This window comes from Phyllostomus hastatus, unplaced genomic scaffold, assembly GCF_019186645.2.
Source record: "Phyllostomus hastatus isolate PE091 unplaced genomic scaffold, TTU_PhHast_1.1 phas_contig_40, whole genome shotgun sequence".
In the NCBI taxonomy this organism is placed as follows: Eukaryota; Metazoa; Chordata; class Mammalia; order Chiroptera; family Phyllostomidae; genus Phyllostomus; species Phyllostomus hastatus.
This window is the reverse complement of record NW_025333872.1, coordinates 98899436-98916107: the sequence shown is the minus strand read 5'-3', so window position 1 is coordinate 98916107 and position 16672 is coordinate 98899436. Positions and strand designations below refer to the sequence as shown.

General features: G+C 62.6%; 1 protein-coding gene across 2 annotated transcripts in view; it reads left to right on the top strand.

The window, feature by feature from the left end:
* The window catches only part of RPS6KA2 (ribosomal protein S6 kinase A2), a 94357-nt gene that overhangs the window by 18034 nt on the left and 59651 nt on the right, over window positions 1-16672 (top strand). The window contains exon 1 of one of the 2 annotated variants that reach the window (XM_045842829.1): window positions 3884-4188. The exons of the other annotated variant lie outside the window; for it this stretch is intronic. Within the exon in view, the coding sequence (XP_045698785.1) occupies window positions 4090-4188 (99 nt within the window). The 5' untranslated portion in view covers window positions 3884-4089. Of the gene's footprint in view, window positions 1-3883; window positions 4189-16672 lie in introns of those variants that run through there. 2 annotated transcript variants of the gene reach the window in all.

The following is a 16672-nucleotide window of genomic DNA, read 5'->3' as shown; positions in this document are numbered from 1 at the left end:
CCCCGCCGGGCCCCCCTGCGGTCACAGGAAAGGAGCTCCTGTCCTGCTGGGGAGGGAGGGGTGTGCCCAGCCCCCCCAACAGTTGGCTCCTCGAGGGTCCTGACTTCCGCACAGGGCTCGGGCCTCCCCTCCCCCACGGCCTTGTCCAGGACGCCCTTCCCCAGACCCTGCTGAAACCTCGGCTGCGGGACAAACACCATGCACACCTTCGGGGAGTCCCGTCTCAGCCTTATTTTGGGGCCTAAATCCCTTCCCCCCACCTACTATTGGATCAGTCACGTTTCCAAAAGGTGGGGACCCCCAGCCTCGTTTTAGCCGGCATTTTGTGTGAGGAAAGCTCCCTCTGCACATGGGAGTCTTCGATGGCGGGAAGGGTGCCCCGCCCCCGACTGGGAGGAGGGGCTGGACCCGGCACACGGCCACAGCCGAACCCCCCACCCCCATCCGTGTCCCTGAGCCCGTGTTGTGTGTCCACTAGTTCCTGTCTCTGATATGAGCGCCTCCTGCTGGAAATGCCGTAGGTATCTACGAAACGTTTTTTAGAAGATGAACATGGCTCGCTAAAACAAAACAAAACAAACAGACAAACTTCTGGCAACGATATTCCCCTCTGTGCCCATTCCAGGCCTTGAGAGACTTTCCTGCGATGAGCATTTCATTCTTCCTTTTTAAGGGACAGCAATCCTTCCTGCTGTAGTGTCGTCTGTTTCCTCTTTGCTGCGCGCTCCCTCCCTCGCCCAGCTCCTCCGCAGCCCCGTTCCCCGAGCGGACCGGCAGACCCCAGAACAGCCCCTGTCTCTCTGCTCCTCCCTCAGCCTCCTCACGCCCCGTTAGCACAGGTGCTGCGTTAAACGGGAGCCTCTCCGCGGACACTGCTGTCACCAAGGTTCCCTGTGACACTTGTGCGATGAGCGGTGTCTGGTCGTCTCCTGTGGCTGCCATGGCTACCACAAACTGGGGGCGCTTCCAGCGACAGAGGGCTTGGTCTCGCGGATCCGGAGGCTGGGAGGCTGAGCCGAAGGTGTGGGCAGGGCCGCGCTGCGCGGAGCCGTGTGGGCGGGGTGAGGGGGGCTATTCCGTGCCTCCTCCGGCTCCTGCGGTGGTGGCCGTGGCACTGCGGTCTCTGCCGTGGTCGTCACGTGGCCTTGCTCGCTGTGTCTGTGATTAGGACACCCGTCCCGTGGGACCAGGGCCCGCCCTGCTCCCGTCTGGCCTCACTGTGCCCGATTCCTTCTGCAGCCACCTCTCCCCAGATGAGGCCACCTCCTGAGGTCCCGGGGGTCAGGATGCCAACACCGCTTTTTCTGGGGGGACACAACGCGACCCGCAACAACGAGGGAGCTGTAGTGAAGCTGCAGGCCCCGCCACCTCGCAGCGAGAGGGTGGCTCTGCCGCCCCTACCCTCCGTAGACGGGATTTCTAGAAAGCACCAGGCGAGTCGCAGCACCTTCATGAGACGTCTTCAAAGGCCTTCCCCTGGCGCACCGCCTGCGTGTCTCTTCCTCTCAGAGCCACGCATGTGGCGGGCCTCTCTAGGGTCCCCGCACGGTCTCAGAAAGGAGCGAACTGTGGACGAGGAAGCCTTGCCGTCCTGCGGTCTGGAGCTCGGCGTCCTGCTGCCAGACCGCCGCAGCGTCGGGGCCCAGAGCCCGAGGGGCTGGTGCAGCCGCCGCCCAGGTTTGCGACGCTGCGGGGCTCTGACCCGGAAACCAGGACTCGTGGGATTCCCGGGGCCGGTGCCGTGGTCAAAGGAAGTGCGGACCCTGGCCTGTCACCCCTGGGTGGCTCCTCCCTCCCGGGGTTCCTCTCCATGGAAACCGGCGTTGAGCTTCTCACACGGAGCATCTGCGACCTCGTGATACCCAGCCCGGTCCGAACCCTTTCCTTCTTGTCCTGGAAGCGTCGACAGTCAGTTCACCTCCCTGGGCCTCACCTCCGGACGCGGGTTCCTTGTGTCTGTTTCGCAGGTTCCACAGGTGTGTTGCTGAGATGAAGTCATCACGTAGGCCGGGCTCTTCACGGCCAGCAGGCTCTGACAGTAACCGTCACAAAATCCCTTTAAACAAACACGTGCCGCGCATGTGCCGAAGAGGGCCCCGGCGTGTTGCCACGTTGGCGGGGAGGCGGACGGAGAAGCCGGGAGTGGGAGTCCGCTGTGATACGGGAACCGGGCCCCGGGGAGGACCCCCAACACAGCCTGTGGTGGAACCGTGTCCACAGGCCTCCGCGGGGGCCATGCTGAATCGTGGGGGTCGTGGGAAAGAGGCGCAGCCAGCTGGTGGGTGCCAGAGGGCAGGAAGGACGCGCCAGGCAGCGGCAGCCACGTACACAGCGTGGGGGCCCAGCCGCATCCCGGGGGACCCGCCGGGCCTGCAGTCTGCCCTGCTGACGGGGGGGGGGGCTGCGGCGCACCAAGGTGCTTGATGTCCCCTGCGTGGGGAGCGTGCACGCAGGGGAGCGGGGGCAGCGCCGACTCCCTGGCACTGACAGCTCCGTGCTTGCCGCCGGAGCCTGCAGCGCCCATCACACGGTGAGAGCCGCCTGGCCCCCCCGCGACCTCACACGTGCACCTGCCAGCCCTTCCTGGGGTCCCCTGCCCTCCTTACTCACCTTAGCATTGACGGCCTCTCACAGGCGCTAATGCAACCTTAGATTCTGCCAGGGGAGGGCAGGACTCCAGGGTTTTCGCAGTTTGCCGGCCTAGCCGCCTGGCGACTTTTCAGGGGCCCGTGACTGTATGCTAATGAGATCGCTGGACCCTGTCTCAAATGTAAACTCAACACACGGACACCGCACACGAGTAATCCAAGAGAGGCTGCGAAGATCGCGGCTCACAGATCTGGGACTGCCTGCAGCCTTCCAGCAAGTGTTTGTAGGGGAAAAAAGTACGTTTCCCTTTAAGGCAAATCCCTTGCAGCCCTACAACCAGCAGCTGGCCTCAGAGAGCCCTGCCGCTGGCTGGCGCTCTGTGCAGGCCCGGATGGGTCATGCGTCCGTCCGGATGGTTTTCTATATATGGAGTCGGAGGTCAGGGAGGACGGATGTGTCTTTGTTCTCCAACCACTGCCAAGGGCGGCTTTGCCAGCCGCTGCCCTGTCCCCGACCACGTGGGCACCCTTTCACCACCCGGGGGTGGGGGGGGAGGTGGCGGGTGGACCCTCGGGCCTGGGCTCCTGAGCTGCAGGGCCCGGGAGAGGAGGGAGTCCTGGGGCCGGGCCTGGGAGGGGTGCGAGTTCGCGTGCCCCCCACCCGGGGTTTATTCCGTTTTCTGGAAGTGTTTGCTAATCAACAGTTCAAGTGTTTGTTCGGCACAGAGCATTATGCCAAAGTGTGTAAATGTAGGCTTTAAGGAAGGAAAACAATGACACCCCTTAAGCTAGAAAAAACCCAGCCGGTCAACGGAGCAGAAGAGAGAGCCAGCGGCGGGCACAGCGGACTGGCCGCACAGCTGGCCCAGCCCGGTGCGGCACAGCGGCCCTCCTCGGGGCTCATTAGGCATGCGCCGCGGCGGGCGCTGATTGGCGGTGGGGGAGGTGGGCGGAGTGGAGGCGGGGCGGGCCTGCTCGGAGTGAGTACTATGCGGAGGGAGGGGGAGGAGGAGGGGTGAGCGCCTGGGGCGGTGGGCCGGTGGGCTCTGATTGGTGGTAGTGAAGGAGAACAAGGAGATGGGTGTGGCCGGGCGTGGCGGCGGGCGCTGGTTGGCCGTAGTAGCAGGGGCGGGGCTGGGGGGGGTGGGGCCGCTTGGGGCCGGTCTGTGCGGGACTGGAGAAAGAGGAGGGTGCGCCTGGGGCAGCGCGCGTTGATTGGCGGCGGTGGAGGCGGGCGGGGCTGCCTGGTCCTCGCACGGCAGCAGCCGCCGGAGGAGGAGGAGGAGGAGGTGGAGGTGGAGGAGGAGTGATCGCTGCGGCCCGGCCGCTGGGGCCGGCTCGGCCTGCCCTTTGTGCCCGCAGCCTGCGCCCCGCGCGGATGGCCGCCCCGCCGGGCTCCCCGGCCACGCGCGCCCGCCCGCGGACCTAAGCTCCGCGCCTGGGATGCGCTGGGGATGCGCGTCCTGCGGCCCTGCGGCTGCTCCGGGCTGGGCGCGGGGCGATGGAGCTAAGCATGAGGAAGTTCACCGTGCGCAGGTTCTTCTCCGTGTACCTGCGCAAGAAGTCGCGCTCCAAGAGCTCCAGCCTAAGTCGGCGCGAGGTAACTGCCCCCGCCCCTGCGCGCGCAGGTTCCCTGGCCGCGCCGCGCCCTGGAGGACGCAGCGGGGTCCGGCCGCCCGATCCCTGCCCGTCGTCACGCGCACGCCCCGTACCCACGGGCGCCTGTCGGGCAGTTGAAGTGCTTCGAGTGCTGGTCCGGTGCTCCTGCTGGGACTTGGCGATGACGGGACGGGCCTCGGTCGTCAGCAGGAGGTGCATAAACTCCGGCCCCGATGGATTTCTAACTCATTTTGTTCCACCGTCTGGGCAGGGTCCCGGGCAGTCACCTGCGTGCTCCGGGTGAGGAGGGCTGGCCGGTCCCCCCGCGGCACCTCGGAAGTCCCCAGCACAGACCTCCCAGCCCTACCCTGCTCGTGTGTGTGATGGGCTCGTACCGGAGCCCAGAGCCCAGAGCCCCGCCCGTGCCGCTGTGCGGTGCAGATCCTTGGTGTGCTCGAGCCCGTGCAGAATTAACCCCAAGGAACGAGTAAACACAGCTACACGATCCACTCCGGCCAGTCGGAGAGGCGCTGATGCAATATCCCCGCGGCCCCGGGTTTGCTCGGGGTCCCCGGGACACCCAGAGGACCCTGGAAACCGTGTCCTTCCCCCCCCCCCCGTGCCTCCTCCTCTTGTCATCGTCGGGTTCCCAAAGTCATCTGCGTGCCGTTCTCTGGGGTGTTTTTCCATTTCGCCAGTCAGATCTTACTCTCTTCTTCCCGGGGTCCAGCCTGCATCGTGGAATCTATAGATGACAAAATGGTGAAGTGTGTTCAAGTGAGAAGGAGACTGGTGGTGGAGGGCGCGGGGGAGCCCAGGGTGGAGCTGTGCGTTGGCATTGCCCTTGCCTTTGCCACCAGGCGGGCACCCCCGGGGCTTCGGCTTGTCCGTTTCTCGTGCTGTCAAGGCCGTTGGAACAATGTCCCATTTTTCATCTCGGTTCCTTTGTTCAAGCTGCCATGATAGGAGATACAGCCATTAAGAGCTTTAGGCACAGCCCGAGAAGGGGCATGAGGGCAACAGGGAACTCCCTGTTTAAAAAGTTTCTGTTTGGGCATCGCTAAACCAGAGTTTAAGGGATTGGGAAGGATCCCTGGCTGGTTTCGACGTCTTTTCCAACCGGTACAACTTATTAATCAAATAATGGAGGAGGGCTTGCCTTCAGCTCCTGGCTGACAGAAATTAGACGCAAGTTCAATGGCACAAGTCCTTTCCGTGGGACTCGGGCACTTTCAAAAGCGAAAGCTGACAAAAACAGAAATTCAAAACTGCCTTTACCTGTATACCTGGTAAGTTTTTATTCATCAAAGCACCGGGTTCATTACACAGCACCTTTCATTTCCTGTCCTTTGCAGGGAGGGGTGGTGTGCGTGTGAGCAGGTCCCGGTGCGGTTCAGGAAGACACGGGGCAAACCTGGGGGCGGCGGTGGGAGGGGGCAGCCACCTGGCAGCCCAGCACGCACAGCGCTGTGCCACGGTCCAGCAGGAGAACCGGTTGCTGAGTGCCTCGGGGGAGGATACAATGGGACCCAGGGTGGGAGGGAACAGAAATGAAGTTTCTCCGGTGCAAACACTGCATTTCTAAAATGCATGGGTGACCCATCAGATATGCACAAGGTCTGACCACCGAGAAGGGAACGGGGCCCTCGGGCAAGCAGTCAGCGGGCACGCACCGGCCGACGCCGCGCAGGGTGCCGGAGAGAAGCGCTCGTGGTGCAGAGCAGACCTGCAGGCCGACACGGTGCCCCGTTCCCTTCCACCCGTGCGCCCACCGGCGCCTGTCAGTGACGCTGCGAGCTGGCGTGGGCACGGCTCACAACGCCAACCCACCCTGTCGAGAGAGGCAAAAGCCCCACAAAACAGGGTCCTGCTGGAAGCTCACCGACCGATTCCCTGGGCGAGTGTTTGTGGGGAGCCCACTCTGTGTCCCGCCCTTTCCTGGGCCTTGTCGCTCTAAATGATCAAGACCCAGAAGTCCCAGCCTCGTGGGGTCTCCACCTGGTGGGGGAGCCAACCAGTCAGCGGCTTTGGTTCAGTAAATCCCACGTTCCCGCCCAGCTGCCTTTCCATCTTTTTCCGGAGAATCCTGCCTCTTTGTTTGTGCGTTCGCTGCAGGTTATAAGCTGAGAATCACCAAAAAATGTAGAATTAGGAGGGAGCGCTGTCAATGGCGAGAGGTTGAGAAAGAGGACACCTAGTTGCACAATTTCTGTGTGCGCCCTAACGAAAAAGATAACGCAGTAAAAATGGTTCTTCATGGTCTCTGTGAAATTCACATTTTAGAATGTGCGTGGAGGTGGAAACATTTTGTTGTTTGAAATTCAAAATCTGGTGACACGTGCAGGAAAGTAACGGTTGTCCCTTGAAGTTTAAAACAACATCGTCTTTCTTAAAAAGCCTCCTGGGGAGAGGCTTGCTGCCGTCAGACTTGACACCCAGGACCCAGCATCTGGTGAACTCTCACCCACAGAGAGGCCGGGCCACCTAATCGGACCGGGGAGCGGCTCACGGGGTGCAGCCGCCGTCTCTCCGTGGTGCGTCCACATCGCGCCGCCCGAGGTGGCTGCACACTCAGCTCCGGCAGGAACGATTTTGGCCTTTTGGAAGGACAGTGGATGTCTCGCGTGGACTCCTGTGCCCGAGCCCAGGGGAGGGTATTAGGGCTCAGCGTGTGCCAGACCCTCACCCCGCAAACAGCCCCAATTTCGGGGCCCTGAGGTTGCCCAAGAACCGCAGCACCAGCTCATTCTTCAGCCCATTTTACAGACGAGAGACGGGGCCCAGGGAAGCCAAGGACTCGCTCCTGCCCCTAAAATGTTCTGAGGGAAGCGCTTCCTGTAAGAGCCGCCTGTTACTAACGTCAGACGTTGTGGTTGTGTGTTTGTTGGAGCTGACCACACAGAAGAGGGGCAGGGAGGAGGGCAGCTTTAATGTGCAGAAGGGAGTCCCTCGATGGGATACCTGGGAACACGTCCCGTAACCTTGAGTTATTCTAGAGAGCCCTTTCTAGAGGTTGGGAAGTTCCAGAGGGCCGGGGGCTTGGCGTCAGGTGCACTGGCACTGCACTCTCGCTTCCACCCTTCAGGGCAGGGCGGTTTCTCAAGCCCTCTGGGCCTCGCTTTTCCTCGGTGTAGCACGGGGGTGGTAACAGCCCCGACTCCCGGGGTCAGGGTAGTGCTGAGCTACCACGTGTGAAGACGTGGCATGGGGCGTGGGTGGTAAACACGCTGGTCGGCGTCGTGAGCTGTGGACGTTGGCACCGTCTCTCCTGGGGTGGCCGCGTCCCTCGTCCTCACCCTGCGCGTCCCCCGTGAGTCGGCTGCCCTGACCCGTGAACGCGTCCCCGACGCCGGTGCCCTCCTCAGGGCCCCGAGAGCTCAGGCAGCTTCTAGGGCCGGGAAGTGCCCACTGCCAGTGTCCCGACTCAGCCAGGCTCTGGTGGAACCCGCCCCCCAACAACTCGACCTTCAGGGCTCCCGGGCAGCCACCGAAGGCCGGGTGGGCAGGCCCCAGAGCCTGGTGGGAGGCTGGGACAGGTGGGAGGTGGCTGGGGAAGGTTTACAGATGTTAAGTTAATGATATGCATTGCTCAGGGTAAGATTCATGTACCAGTGTCCTAAAGGTTAGTTCACTGAGTTTGGGGTTACCCAGGCCAGGGGGCTCTGATGACTGGACTTGACCTGTGCTTGACATTTGTACTGAGGGACATCGGGGTTGAGTAGGAAGGACAGGACGACAGATTTCACCCGGGGTACTGGTCGTGGTAAACTGTTCGTGGAAGAAGAATCGTGTTGTATCTTTGCACGGTCGCTGCACACTGGAAGCGTGTTGAGCGTGTGCCATGGGCACTGTGCTGAGTGACTCCGGGGGCAGGCCCAACCCGGCCCGGCCCGGCCCCTCCGTGAGTGGGCGCCCAGCGCGGGCGGCAAATGCGCCAGCTCAGCCCGCCGTGGGGGTGCAGCCCGGGAGACGGCGGGCATCGGTGGCGCCGGGGCAGCCTCACTGTGTCCGCTGCCGGTCCTTTCTGGTCGCCCGCGGGCGGCCGCAGACTGTCAGGCCTCGTCCGAGTGTGCGGACGACCCCACGGTGACTGCATGCCCCTTTCCAGGGGAGACGCGGTGGCCCAGAAAGTCAGGTCAAGGGGCTCCTTTCTCCACGCTGGCTCCAGGCACGGAGAAAAGCACGCTCCCTGAAAAGCGGAAGGTCCGGCGTGTTCTTGGTACTGGGTAGGTAAGCTCTCCTTCTAGTGCTTGGGTGCTTTCCAGGAAAACCACTTTTAATTAACATCATTTTCAGGTACTTTCAGGAGAGGCACCCACAGAAATTCTGTGTTCGTCTTGGTTTTATTGGGCCTTCAGGCCACAAAAAGCCAGAGGACACCGCGATAAATGGTCCGTATTAGTGAATGCTGAATTTGCTTATCACTTGGCTTATTTATGCTTCGTTCGATTTTAGAGACACTGAACCTAGTTTCTTCTCTGTGGCCACGGTGTCTGCGGCATGCCTTCCTAACCTGCTAACTTCGCCACATGCTTTCCTTCCATCAAAGAAGCTCCCCAAAGTGTTGTGTCTCACTGAAAAGTGCGTGAGAAGCCCCCCAAAATGCCGACATCCCACCCCTCTTCCTCCCTGCACCTCCCCCCCACCGTCGGCACGCCGGTGCCCACTGGCTTCTCCCACGCGGCTCGGCTCAGCAAGACTAGTTGCGTGTGCCCTTCACACGGTCGGGTGAGACGGAGGGAGAGGCCCCGGGTGAAAACGGGCCATGCGGGCGGTTCGGCTGCATTTCCCTCGGCGTCTCGCACACTGCGGACACCATCGCCGAGATGTGGCCAATGCACAAGGGGTGGGGGACAGATGCCCGGAGTCTCTGAGCCAGGGCGGGGGGGGCGCGGGACGGAGGCCCTGGGCGGGAGCCGAGGGCGAGAAGGCTCGGTGGCAGTGTTCTGTGGGTCGCTCTGCACACCGGAGACCACGCCCGTGTCTCTAGTGGGGAAGGGCTCCTCTGACACTGGGGAGGCCCCGCCGGGCTCCTCCTGTGTGGCACGGCACCGTGCCCGTGGCAGCTGCTCTTCTCCGGGGCTCTGCGTGTTTCGGCGGCAGGGCCAGCCCGGCGCTCCGGGGCGTCTGCAGGCTCCGCTTCTGTTTCTGGTGACGCCGGGCTGCGTCCTGTTGTGGTTTCCCCGGCGTCATCTGTTTGTGAGTGTGTTTGCAGACACGTGTGCACTGCTAGTAGAAGCCAGGAAATTGGAGTCACGTAGGAATCACCAGCCAGGAGCCTGTGAAGCTACTTGAGAGTCGATGAAGCAAAGGGGTCGGCAGACACAAACGTGTTCGGTGCAAAACACCGCTCGTCCTGTGGGTTCGCAGCTGTGTCAGAGCCCCCCTGCTGACGAAGCGGCCGAGGAGACGTGCGGAGGTGCCGCTGGATTGAACACGAGGACCCCCCACCCCGACCGGAGCGTGGGGTGAGTGTGCTGGCCCCGCTGGCTGCGCGTGGCGCCGGCAGGAGCCCGTGCTTGGGAGCACCTGGTGTGCGCTGACGAAGACCCTCTACGGGACTCTGCGCGGTGTCCCCGAGCCCTCTGCTCGGCGTCCCCGAGCCCTCTGCTCGGCCTCCGGCTTCCCTGCGGTCCCTGCGGTCCCTGCGGTCCCTGCGGGGCCGGCCACGCCCAGTCGTAGCAACAATCCCGCCCAGTTGATCTAGAGAGAACCCCCACCCTCCATGTTCAGGCACCCTCCCACCGCCCCCCAGGGTGTGGGAGCCTCAGCCTGCTCTCGGCAGGGAATCCCCGCAGGCCAGTTAGGGAGACGCAGCCTGGCCACTGAGACACTCACATCTGCCAGCCGCCCCCACGCCGCCCACACCCCACGGCCATCAGTCCCCGTTTTCCCCGGCGTCCGGGAGCTGGGCCCAGTCCCTGTCCCCTCCTGCATGACCCACGGCTGGCCCCTTGGGTGAGGTCGTCCTCGAGTCCTCAGCAAGTGTCAGCACAGCCGTTACTATGGCAGTTTGCACGTGGTCCCTGAGACCCCGTAAAGGGCGTTCGGGACGTGCTGATTGGACAGAGAGCCCTGCCGGATTCCAGCCACGGACGCCGCTGCCACGCCCCCTCTGGAGCTCGGGCTGGTGATGGTCGGAGGCCCCGCAGTGCTCCTGTCCCCGGGCACCCTGGACGGGCCCACCTTGGCCCTAGGGTTAGCCCTAACCCTAACCCTGGGCTCCCCCCTCCCCGCGGCCGGGCACAGGACTCCAGGGGCCCAGAGAACCCAGCTTGAAAACCGCCCGTCCAGACAAGCTTTTATCCACAGGGGAGGGGCTAAATAACGGCTTCTTTATCTTTAGCCTCCCCGCCCCTTCGTCCCACCCACAGGAGGGGGGTTGGGGGGGACCCCAACACCCTGCTGCGTCCTGCCCGGTGGCCCTCCAGGGTGGGCGGGCATCGGTTGGAACAGGGACCAACCCCACTCTGTTCTCGGGGAGCGGAGCTTCGGACAAAGAAATCCTGACCCGACACTGTTGGGTCGCTCGCGTTCAGTTGAGTCTGTCCTTCCTGAAAGTCCTATTTTTAGAAGACACTCTCAGCTCCCAGTTGCTTGGGTTTGGGGTAAACATGGCTTTGTGTGTAAACGTGTGTCAGCCGTGGGAGAGGGAGTCGGCACGCAGAGTGGCCCCACAGGCACGGGGCCGGGGCCACGGAGAACCGGAAACGAGGGGGGCAGGTTCTGGGAGACCCCAGCACGGCGCCCTCGCAGCCGGCCCCAGCTTCTAACACGCCGCCTCACGCAGGCGGTATCGGGGCCGTTCTCTCCAGCGCCCTGTACACCCAAACAGGAGCCGAATGTCACATGTTCCGCGAGACTCCGGGTCTCTCCTGATGTCCCCCTTCACGGGTGGCGTCACCCCGAGTCTGTGGCTGGGGATTCTCATGTGGAAGATCGTCTCCCACGCGCCGTAGGCGGTGAGGTTGGGTGGGAGGGTTTAGAGCCGATCCCAGCTGTACTTGCAGCACCCAGTCGGGTGAAGCTGCCGTGGCCAAGGAGATGCCTGCCACCTCCACGCACGGGGGCTGCCGGCCCCTAAACCGAGGGCTGTGCTACAGGCGGCCGTGGTCGTGCCCGCAGGGTCCCCATCCGCCCCAAAGCCTGTCCCGTGTGCTGAGCAGATCCCCTGTGGTCCCTGCCCATCACACGGTGGGCCAGTGCCTCCTGGGGGTCTCCAAACAGCTCCAGGCCTCCCCTGAGAACTGGCTCGGGGCTCAGGCTGGACGGCGAGCAGACGCGCTCCACCCAGGGAAGCCCCCCTTGCACCGCCCAGGAGTCTTCGGCCCTGCACCCCCGAAGGCCACCACTGCTCCCCCACGAGCAGCGTGGTGGAATCCCATTCGTAACCATGCGGTGCACCCCCATAGAGTGCACGGCTCCGTGCTTTCCGTATTGTGGCAGAGCTGCACAAGTGTCACACCACCGCAACTTTTCCACACCCTCCGAAAACCCGCTGCGCCCGCTGGCTGTGACTCTGCACGCCCCCCTCGCCCCCGCAACCCCCACTAGCCCTGGCTCCCTACCAGTCACGTTCCAGTGTGGCTCCGCAGACGGGCCCGCTCCGGAGAGTTCGCATAAGTCGCGTCATAAAGCGAGTTTTGTGACTGGCTTCCTCCTCTCCTCACGTGTATGTGAGGTGCCCCCACGTCGTGGCAGGCATTCCGTTTTGTGGCTCTGACACGCCGTGTACCCGGCAGTCAGATGACAGGCATGCAGGTGCTCCCCCGCTCCAGCTACTGGGGCCGGGGCCGCCAGGGACCTCGTGCACCAGCCTCTGGGTGGGAGTGTGTCCTCACGTGTCTCGGGTGTGAACCGGGGACTGGAGCTGCGGGTCCCACGGGGACTCCGTTCCAGCTGTGGGAGGAAGTCCAGACCAGGCTCCGGAGCAGCCGCAGCACGTGCTTTCCCACCTGCAGCCCCCTCGGTGGCAGCCCTGCCCGCAGGTGGGCGTGCAGGTGGGCGCAGTTCACCCCCTCGGTGGTGACCTCGGTGGCGCCCGGGTGTGTGTCACCAGCGACTGGCGTGTTGAGCACCTCTCCACGTGCGTATTGGTCATGGCTTCCCTGGAGAAACGCCTGCGATCTGGCCACTTTTTCAACTCAGGTGATGTTTTAAGTTCCTGTTGAGTTGCAAGGGTTATTTGTGTATTCTGGATACAAGCCCCTGGTCGGGACATGATTTGCAAACCTTTCCCCTCATTCTGGGGGTCACCGCCCTGCTTGCATGCGGCCCGGCTGCAGCTGGGGCAAACCTCGAGGAGGAATCGGACCTGTGGCGTCCCCCCCCGCCCCCCAGCGTGGGTGGCCGAGGGCTGGCCTGGCGTTCCCGCGGAGCTGGCCCAGGCTCTGACCTGCCTGGGACGCAGGAGGCCAGGGGCCTGGGAGGCGGAGGTGTTGAGCCTCGGGCTGCGTCCCCTCGGGCGGGATGAGTTCCTTCCCCCTCGACCGTCCGTCACGTGTTCGTTGCAGGTTCATTACCACCGAACGCGGTCTTCGGGCTTGCCCTTCTCCCTAAAACGCGTGGGCCACTTCTGTTTGCGTGCCGCTGAGTGCACGGAGGGCGTGTGTGCGCCCCTGCGTGCGTTTCTACTCACAGAGCCACCCCCACGGCCCTCTCGCGGTGAGAGCCGGGGGCTGCGCGTTCGTTCCGGGCTGTGACGACACGTCCGAGTGGAGTGCCTGCAGACAGCGGTGCAGCCCACACTCAAACGGGGATGGCCGCTGGAGACTCCCAGGTGGGACCCAGCACGCTCTGCTTGGGTTAGCCTTGATGGGTCCTTCTAAGTTCCACGCCGGAACTTGAGGACTTGATAAGTCCCACATCAAGCTCATCTTTTAGGCGACGGTGTCCCAGAGTTACCTCTGAAGGAGCTTATAATCTAAGTAAGGAGACAAGAGTAATGTTCTCTGTGCGGGGGCACCTGTGTGGGGGCACCTTTGTGAAGGTATCTATGTGGGGGCACCTGTGCAGGGGCATCTGTGTGGGGGCACCTATGCGGGGGCACAGGGCAGGCGGGTCTGCGGCCTCCTTGCCTCAGCCGGGGGAGCAGGGCTTTGCCGCAGGAGTGTGTGTGACGCCCCCCCCCCCGCCCCCAGGACTGTGCGCACAGCACTCCCCACGGTTCTGTTCCGTCTGTGCCGCCCCATCACCTGCACCTGCGTCTGCACCAACCCGCCTGGCAGATGGGGCGTTGCAGGCACCCATGGGACCGGCTGACCTGCTGAGGGCCCAGGGGACCCCCCCACTTGGTTCTGCCCCACCCCAGGGCCTCCCACCCTCCCTGGTGAGTCGGCTCCTTAACACACAAGCTGAATTAGCTCACGGTGGTTCCGGCACCCTGAGCAGCGGACCGTGGGCCACTCTGGACAATACCGAACGTGCAGTTCACTCCTTTATTCTCCTCTGGCTCTTTTCTCTTTTCTTTTTTGTGTGTTTTTGTTTTTTTGTTTTGAGTTCTCCACAAGCTCACTGCACACCCCCAAACGGGTCACACAAGCAAACCTGTGCTGGGAGAAGCTTTAAAAGAAAGCACGACATTTTTCTCACTTTTATTAGTGAGCTGTGCTGTTCCCATTGAAGTGGACTCTGAGCCTTGCAAACACTGACTCCAATTGCGTCCCAGACTGGTCGTCCAGAGTGCACCACAGCGCCGAGCAGCTGCGGGACGTGGGAGTGCACGTGCCGTTCACAGCAGGGCTGCCTTCGGTTAAGCCCTCGGAGTGGGGCAGGTCCTCCTGGGGTGTTCTCAGGGGGTCCGTGAGAACGGAGCTTCTCCTTGTTTTGTTGCTGTCACTTTGCCTTTCAGTGTCCGGGCATTTCACTCCTCCTGTTCTGTGTCCGCCCCCTTCTCCACAGTGGCCTCGGCAGGGAGGGCGTGGTAGAGCCAGGTGGAGAAGGTCTCAGCCACAGTGTCCCCCCGCCCCCAGCCTGGAACCACGCAGTTCCCAGGTTCTTCCTGGAGGGGCAGGGGGTGAGGGTCGCCAGGTCCTGCAGGACCCCGACAGCTGGTCCTGAGCGGCTGCAGGAGGGAGCTCCTTTTGTGCACCCGCCCCTCCCCCACCCCACCCTGCCCCAGCCCCTGCCCCAGCCTCAGACGCCCCAGGGTGTGGCCACCCTGGGGGCCTTTGGTGGTGCCTGTGCTGTCTTAGGTCAGCCCAAACTCCCCGGCCACCCTCCCGGCACCCCGCCAGCCCCAGGTGCAGGACCCCAGCTGTCCCGTGTGTGAGCTCGTGGCCCAGACCTGGAACCTCGGTCAGAGAACCGATTTTCCCAACGCCGCTTACTGACCGGTCCATCCTGTCCCCTCGACCTCCCTGGCCACCTTGTCACATCAGGAGAGCCCCTGGGAAGGCCGGGTCTATCTCTGTCCCCTGTGTCTCTCCTGTGCCCGAACCACACTGTCTTATTTGTCCTCACCTTAAAGTCGGTCCTGATGCCAGACTCACGGCGCTCCTCCCTTCGCCTTGCTCCTTCAGTACCGTCCGGGCCAACCTGCAGGTCAGAGGACAAGTTCTACGTGGAAGTTTTGTAAGCAGCGTAGAGCTGCGTAGATTTAAGCTGTGGGTTCTCATGTCGTGAAAATGTTGTGATGGACCTGGGTTTCAGACCATTTTCTCTGTTCCACGGACCCGCTGGCGTACAACTTGCTTACAAGTAAGGACCTATGGCTTGTTTCCGCTCCCCTGTCTGTGCAACGCCACGTGGCCTGCGAGTGCTTAGCAAACATCCGAATGGAGTCACCAGTTAGCCAGACTCAGGTAGACCAGTTAGCTGTTCTGTTTTGTTTTATACTTTTACTCTTTTTTCATTTATCGCCATCCTTTTGAGGGGAGGGCAGGAGATTTCCTTTTAGAGAAGTACTGGACACACAGAGTATTTCCGTCGGCTGCTCCCTGTGCCCAGCAGCAAGAGCGAGCCAGGTTTCGGTAGGAATAATATGACAAAAATGACTTCAAGTTTGGAATTTCGTTTCCTACTGGTTTCAATAAGGCCACTTTCAAAAGCAAGTGCATTCCATTTGCCATTTCTATTCACTTTGTGAAATAAGGAGCTCTTTCTGCCAATTTCAAATTCCATTTCACTTAAACGGTTTGCATGCCGCTTCATTATTTAGTCCTGACAATGGGGTAAGAACAGCAACTTTTATGTTAAAAGAATCATTGTTCTGAGCCCCCGTTCACTTACTCGGCCAACCTCGGGGCGTGACATCCCAGCGGGTGCTTATTCGACAAAGACCAGCCCTCGTGCCCCCGAGATGCACCCAGGGCGGGAGACGGCCCACGTCCCCTCGGCGGCCTGGGGTGGGGGCCCTCCGACTGCAGCGGCTCATCCATCTCGTTACGAGGCTCGTCTTTAGTGGCCCCCCCCCACCACATGCCAGGCTCCGCCATGGCAGAGACTCCAGGCTGAGACAGAAGCCAGCCAGCACGGCCCCAGAGCCACGCCTGTACGGGAAAGCAATGGTGACCAGCACTGCCACGGTCACGCATGGACAGAGCAGGAGTGGAGGTCGCCTCACGCCCACAACCGAGGGGTCTGACCAGATGGTGGTCAGGACAGGCCTCGTGGAGGAGGTGGCGTTTGCTGCAAGCCCTAGCAAAGGTGCTGCATGCAGACAGATGGAACTCGCGTGGGGAGAGGGGACCGTGCGGCCAGCCCGAGCCGGAGCGAGGGAGTGTGCCTGGGAGGGCCCGCCCAGAGGGGACCACGGGCCACCCTCATCGTCCACCGTCACGACCACACCGTGGACTCGGGGGGCTGTAACCCATCACTGCCTTCCGCACCTCATGTCTTTTTGGCTAACAAGAACGAGACCTCCGTTCACTTTCGTAACCTTAGTGGTCTGTGTTAAATCCAGCCTTGCCGTCTGCCGGCAATTTCAGAGCCAAGTGCTCTGTCGCCTGGCGAGTGGACGGCCCCTTCAGCTGCAGGGGCTCCTGCACTCCCTGGGCCCGGGGACGCCTCCTTGGTGCGGCCGGTGTGAAGGGTCCGTCACTTCCCTCGGGTGGGCTCAGGCAGCGATGACGCCACCAGGCGTTCCTGCCTCATCTGACTCATTGTGGCCCTGAGAAAACCTTACGAAACGTCTCCCTGAAGGCCGAGACGGCGTCTCCTGTCTCCCTGTCTGGGCACCCCGCCTCCCCCGCCTCTCCGTCTGGGTGCCCCATGGGGAAGCGAAGGGCCTCGGCCGCCTCTCGCCGTCACGCTGTCTGCCCTTGGCCCTGGCTTCCTGGCTAACGCGTGTGTGCTCAGCCCCACTCACGTCTGTGGGCCCAGGGGTCACAGGGTCCACGTCCTTCCTCGGAGCCTTCGCCTGCCGTCCGCAGCACTCCAGCCTCTTCCAAAGTCGCCAAGAGCAGGCCAGTCGTCAAGCCCGAGCTGTGACACCGGGACAAAGCTGGGTGGGCAGTTGCCGCGCCCCAGCTGACAGGGCAGGTGTC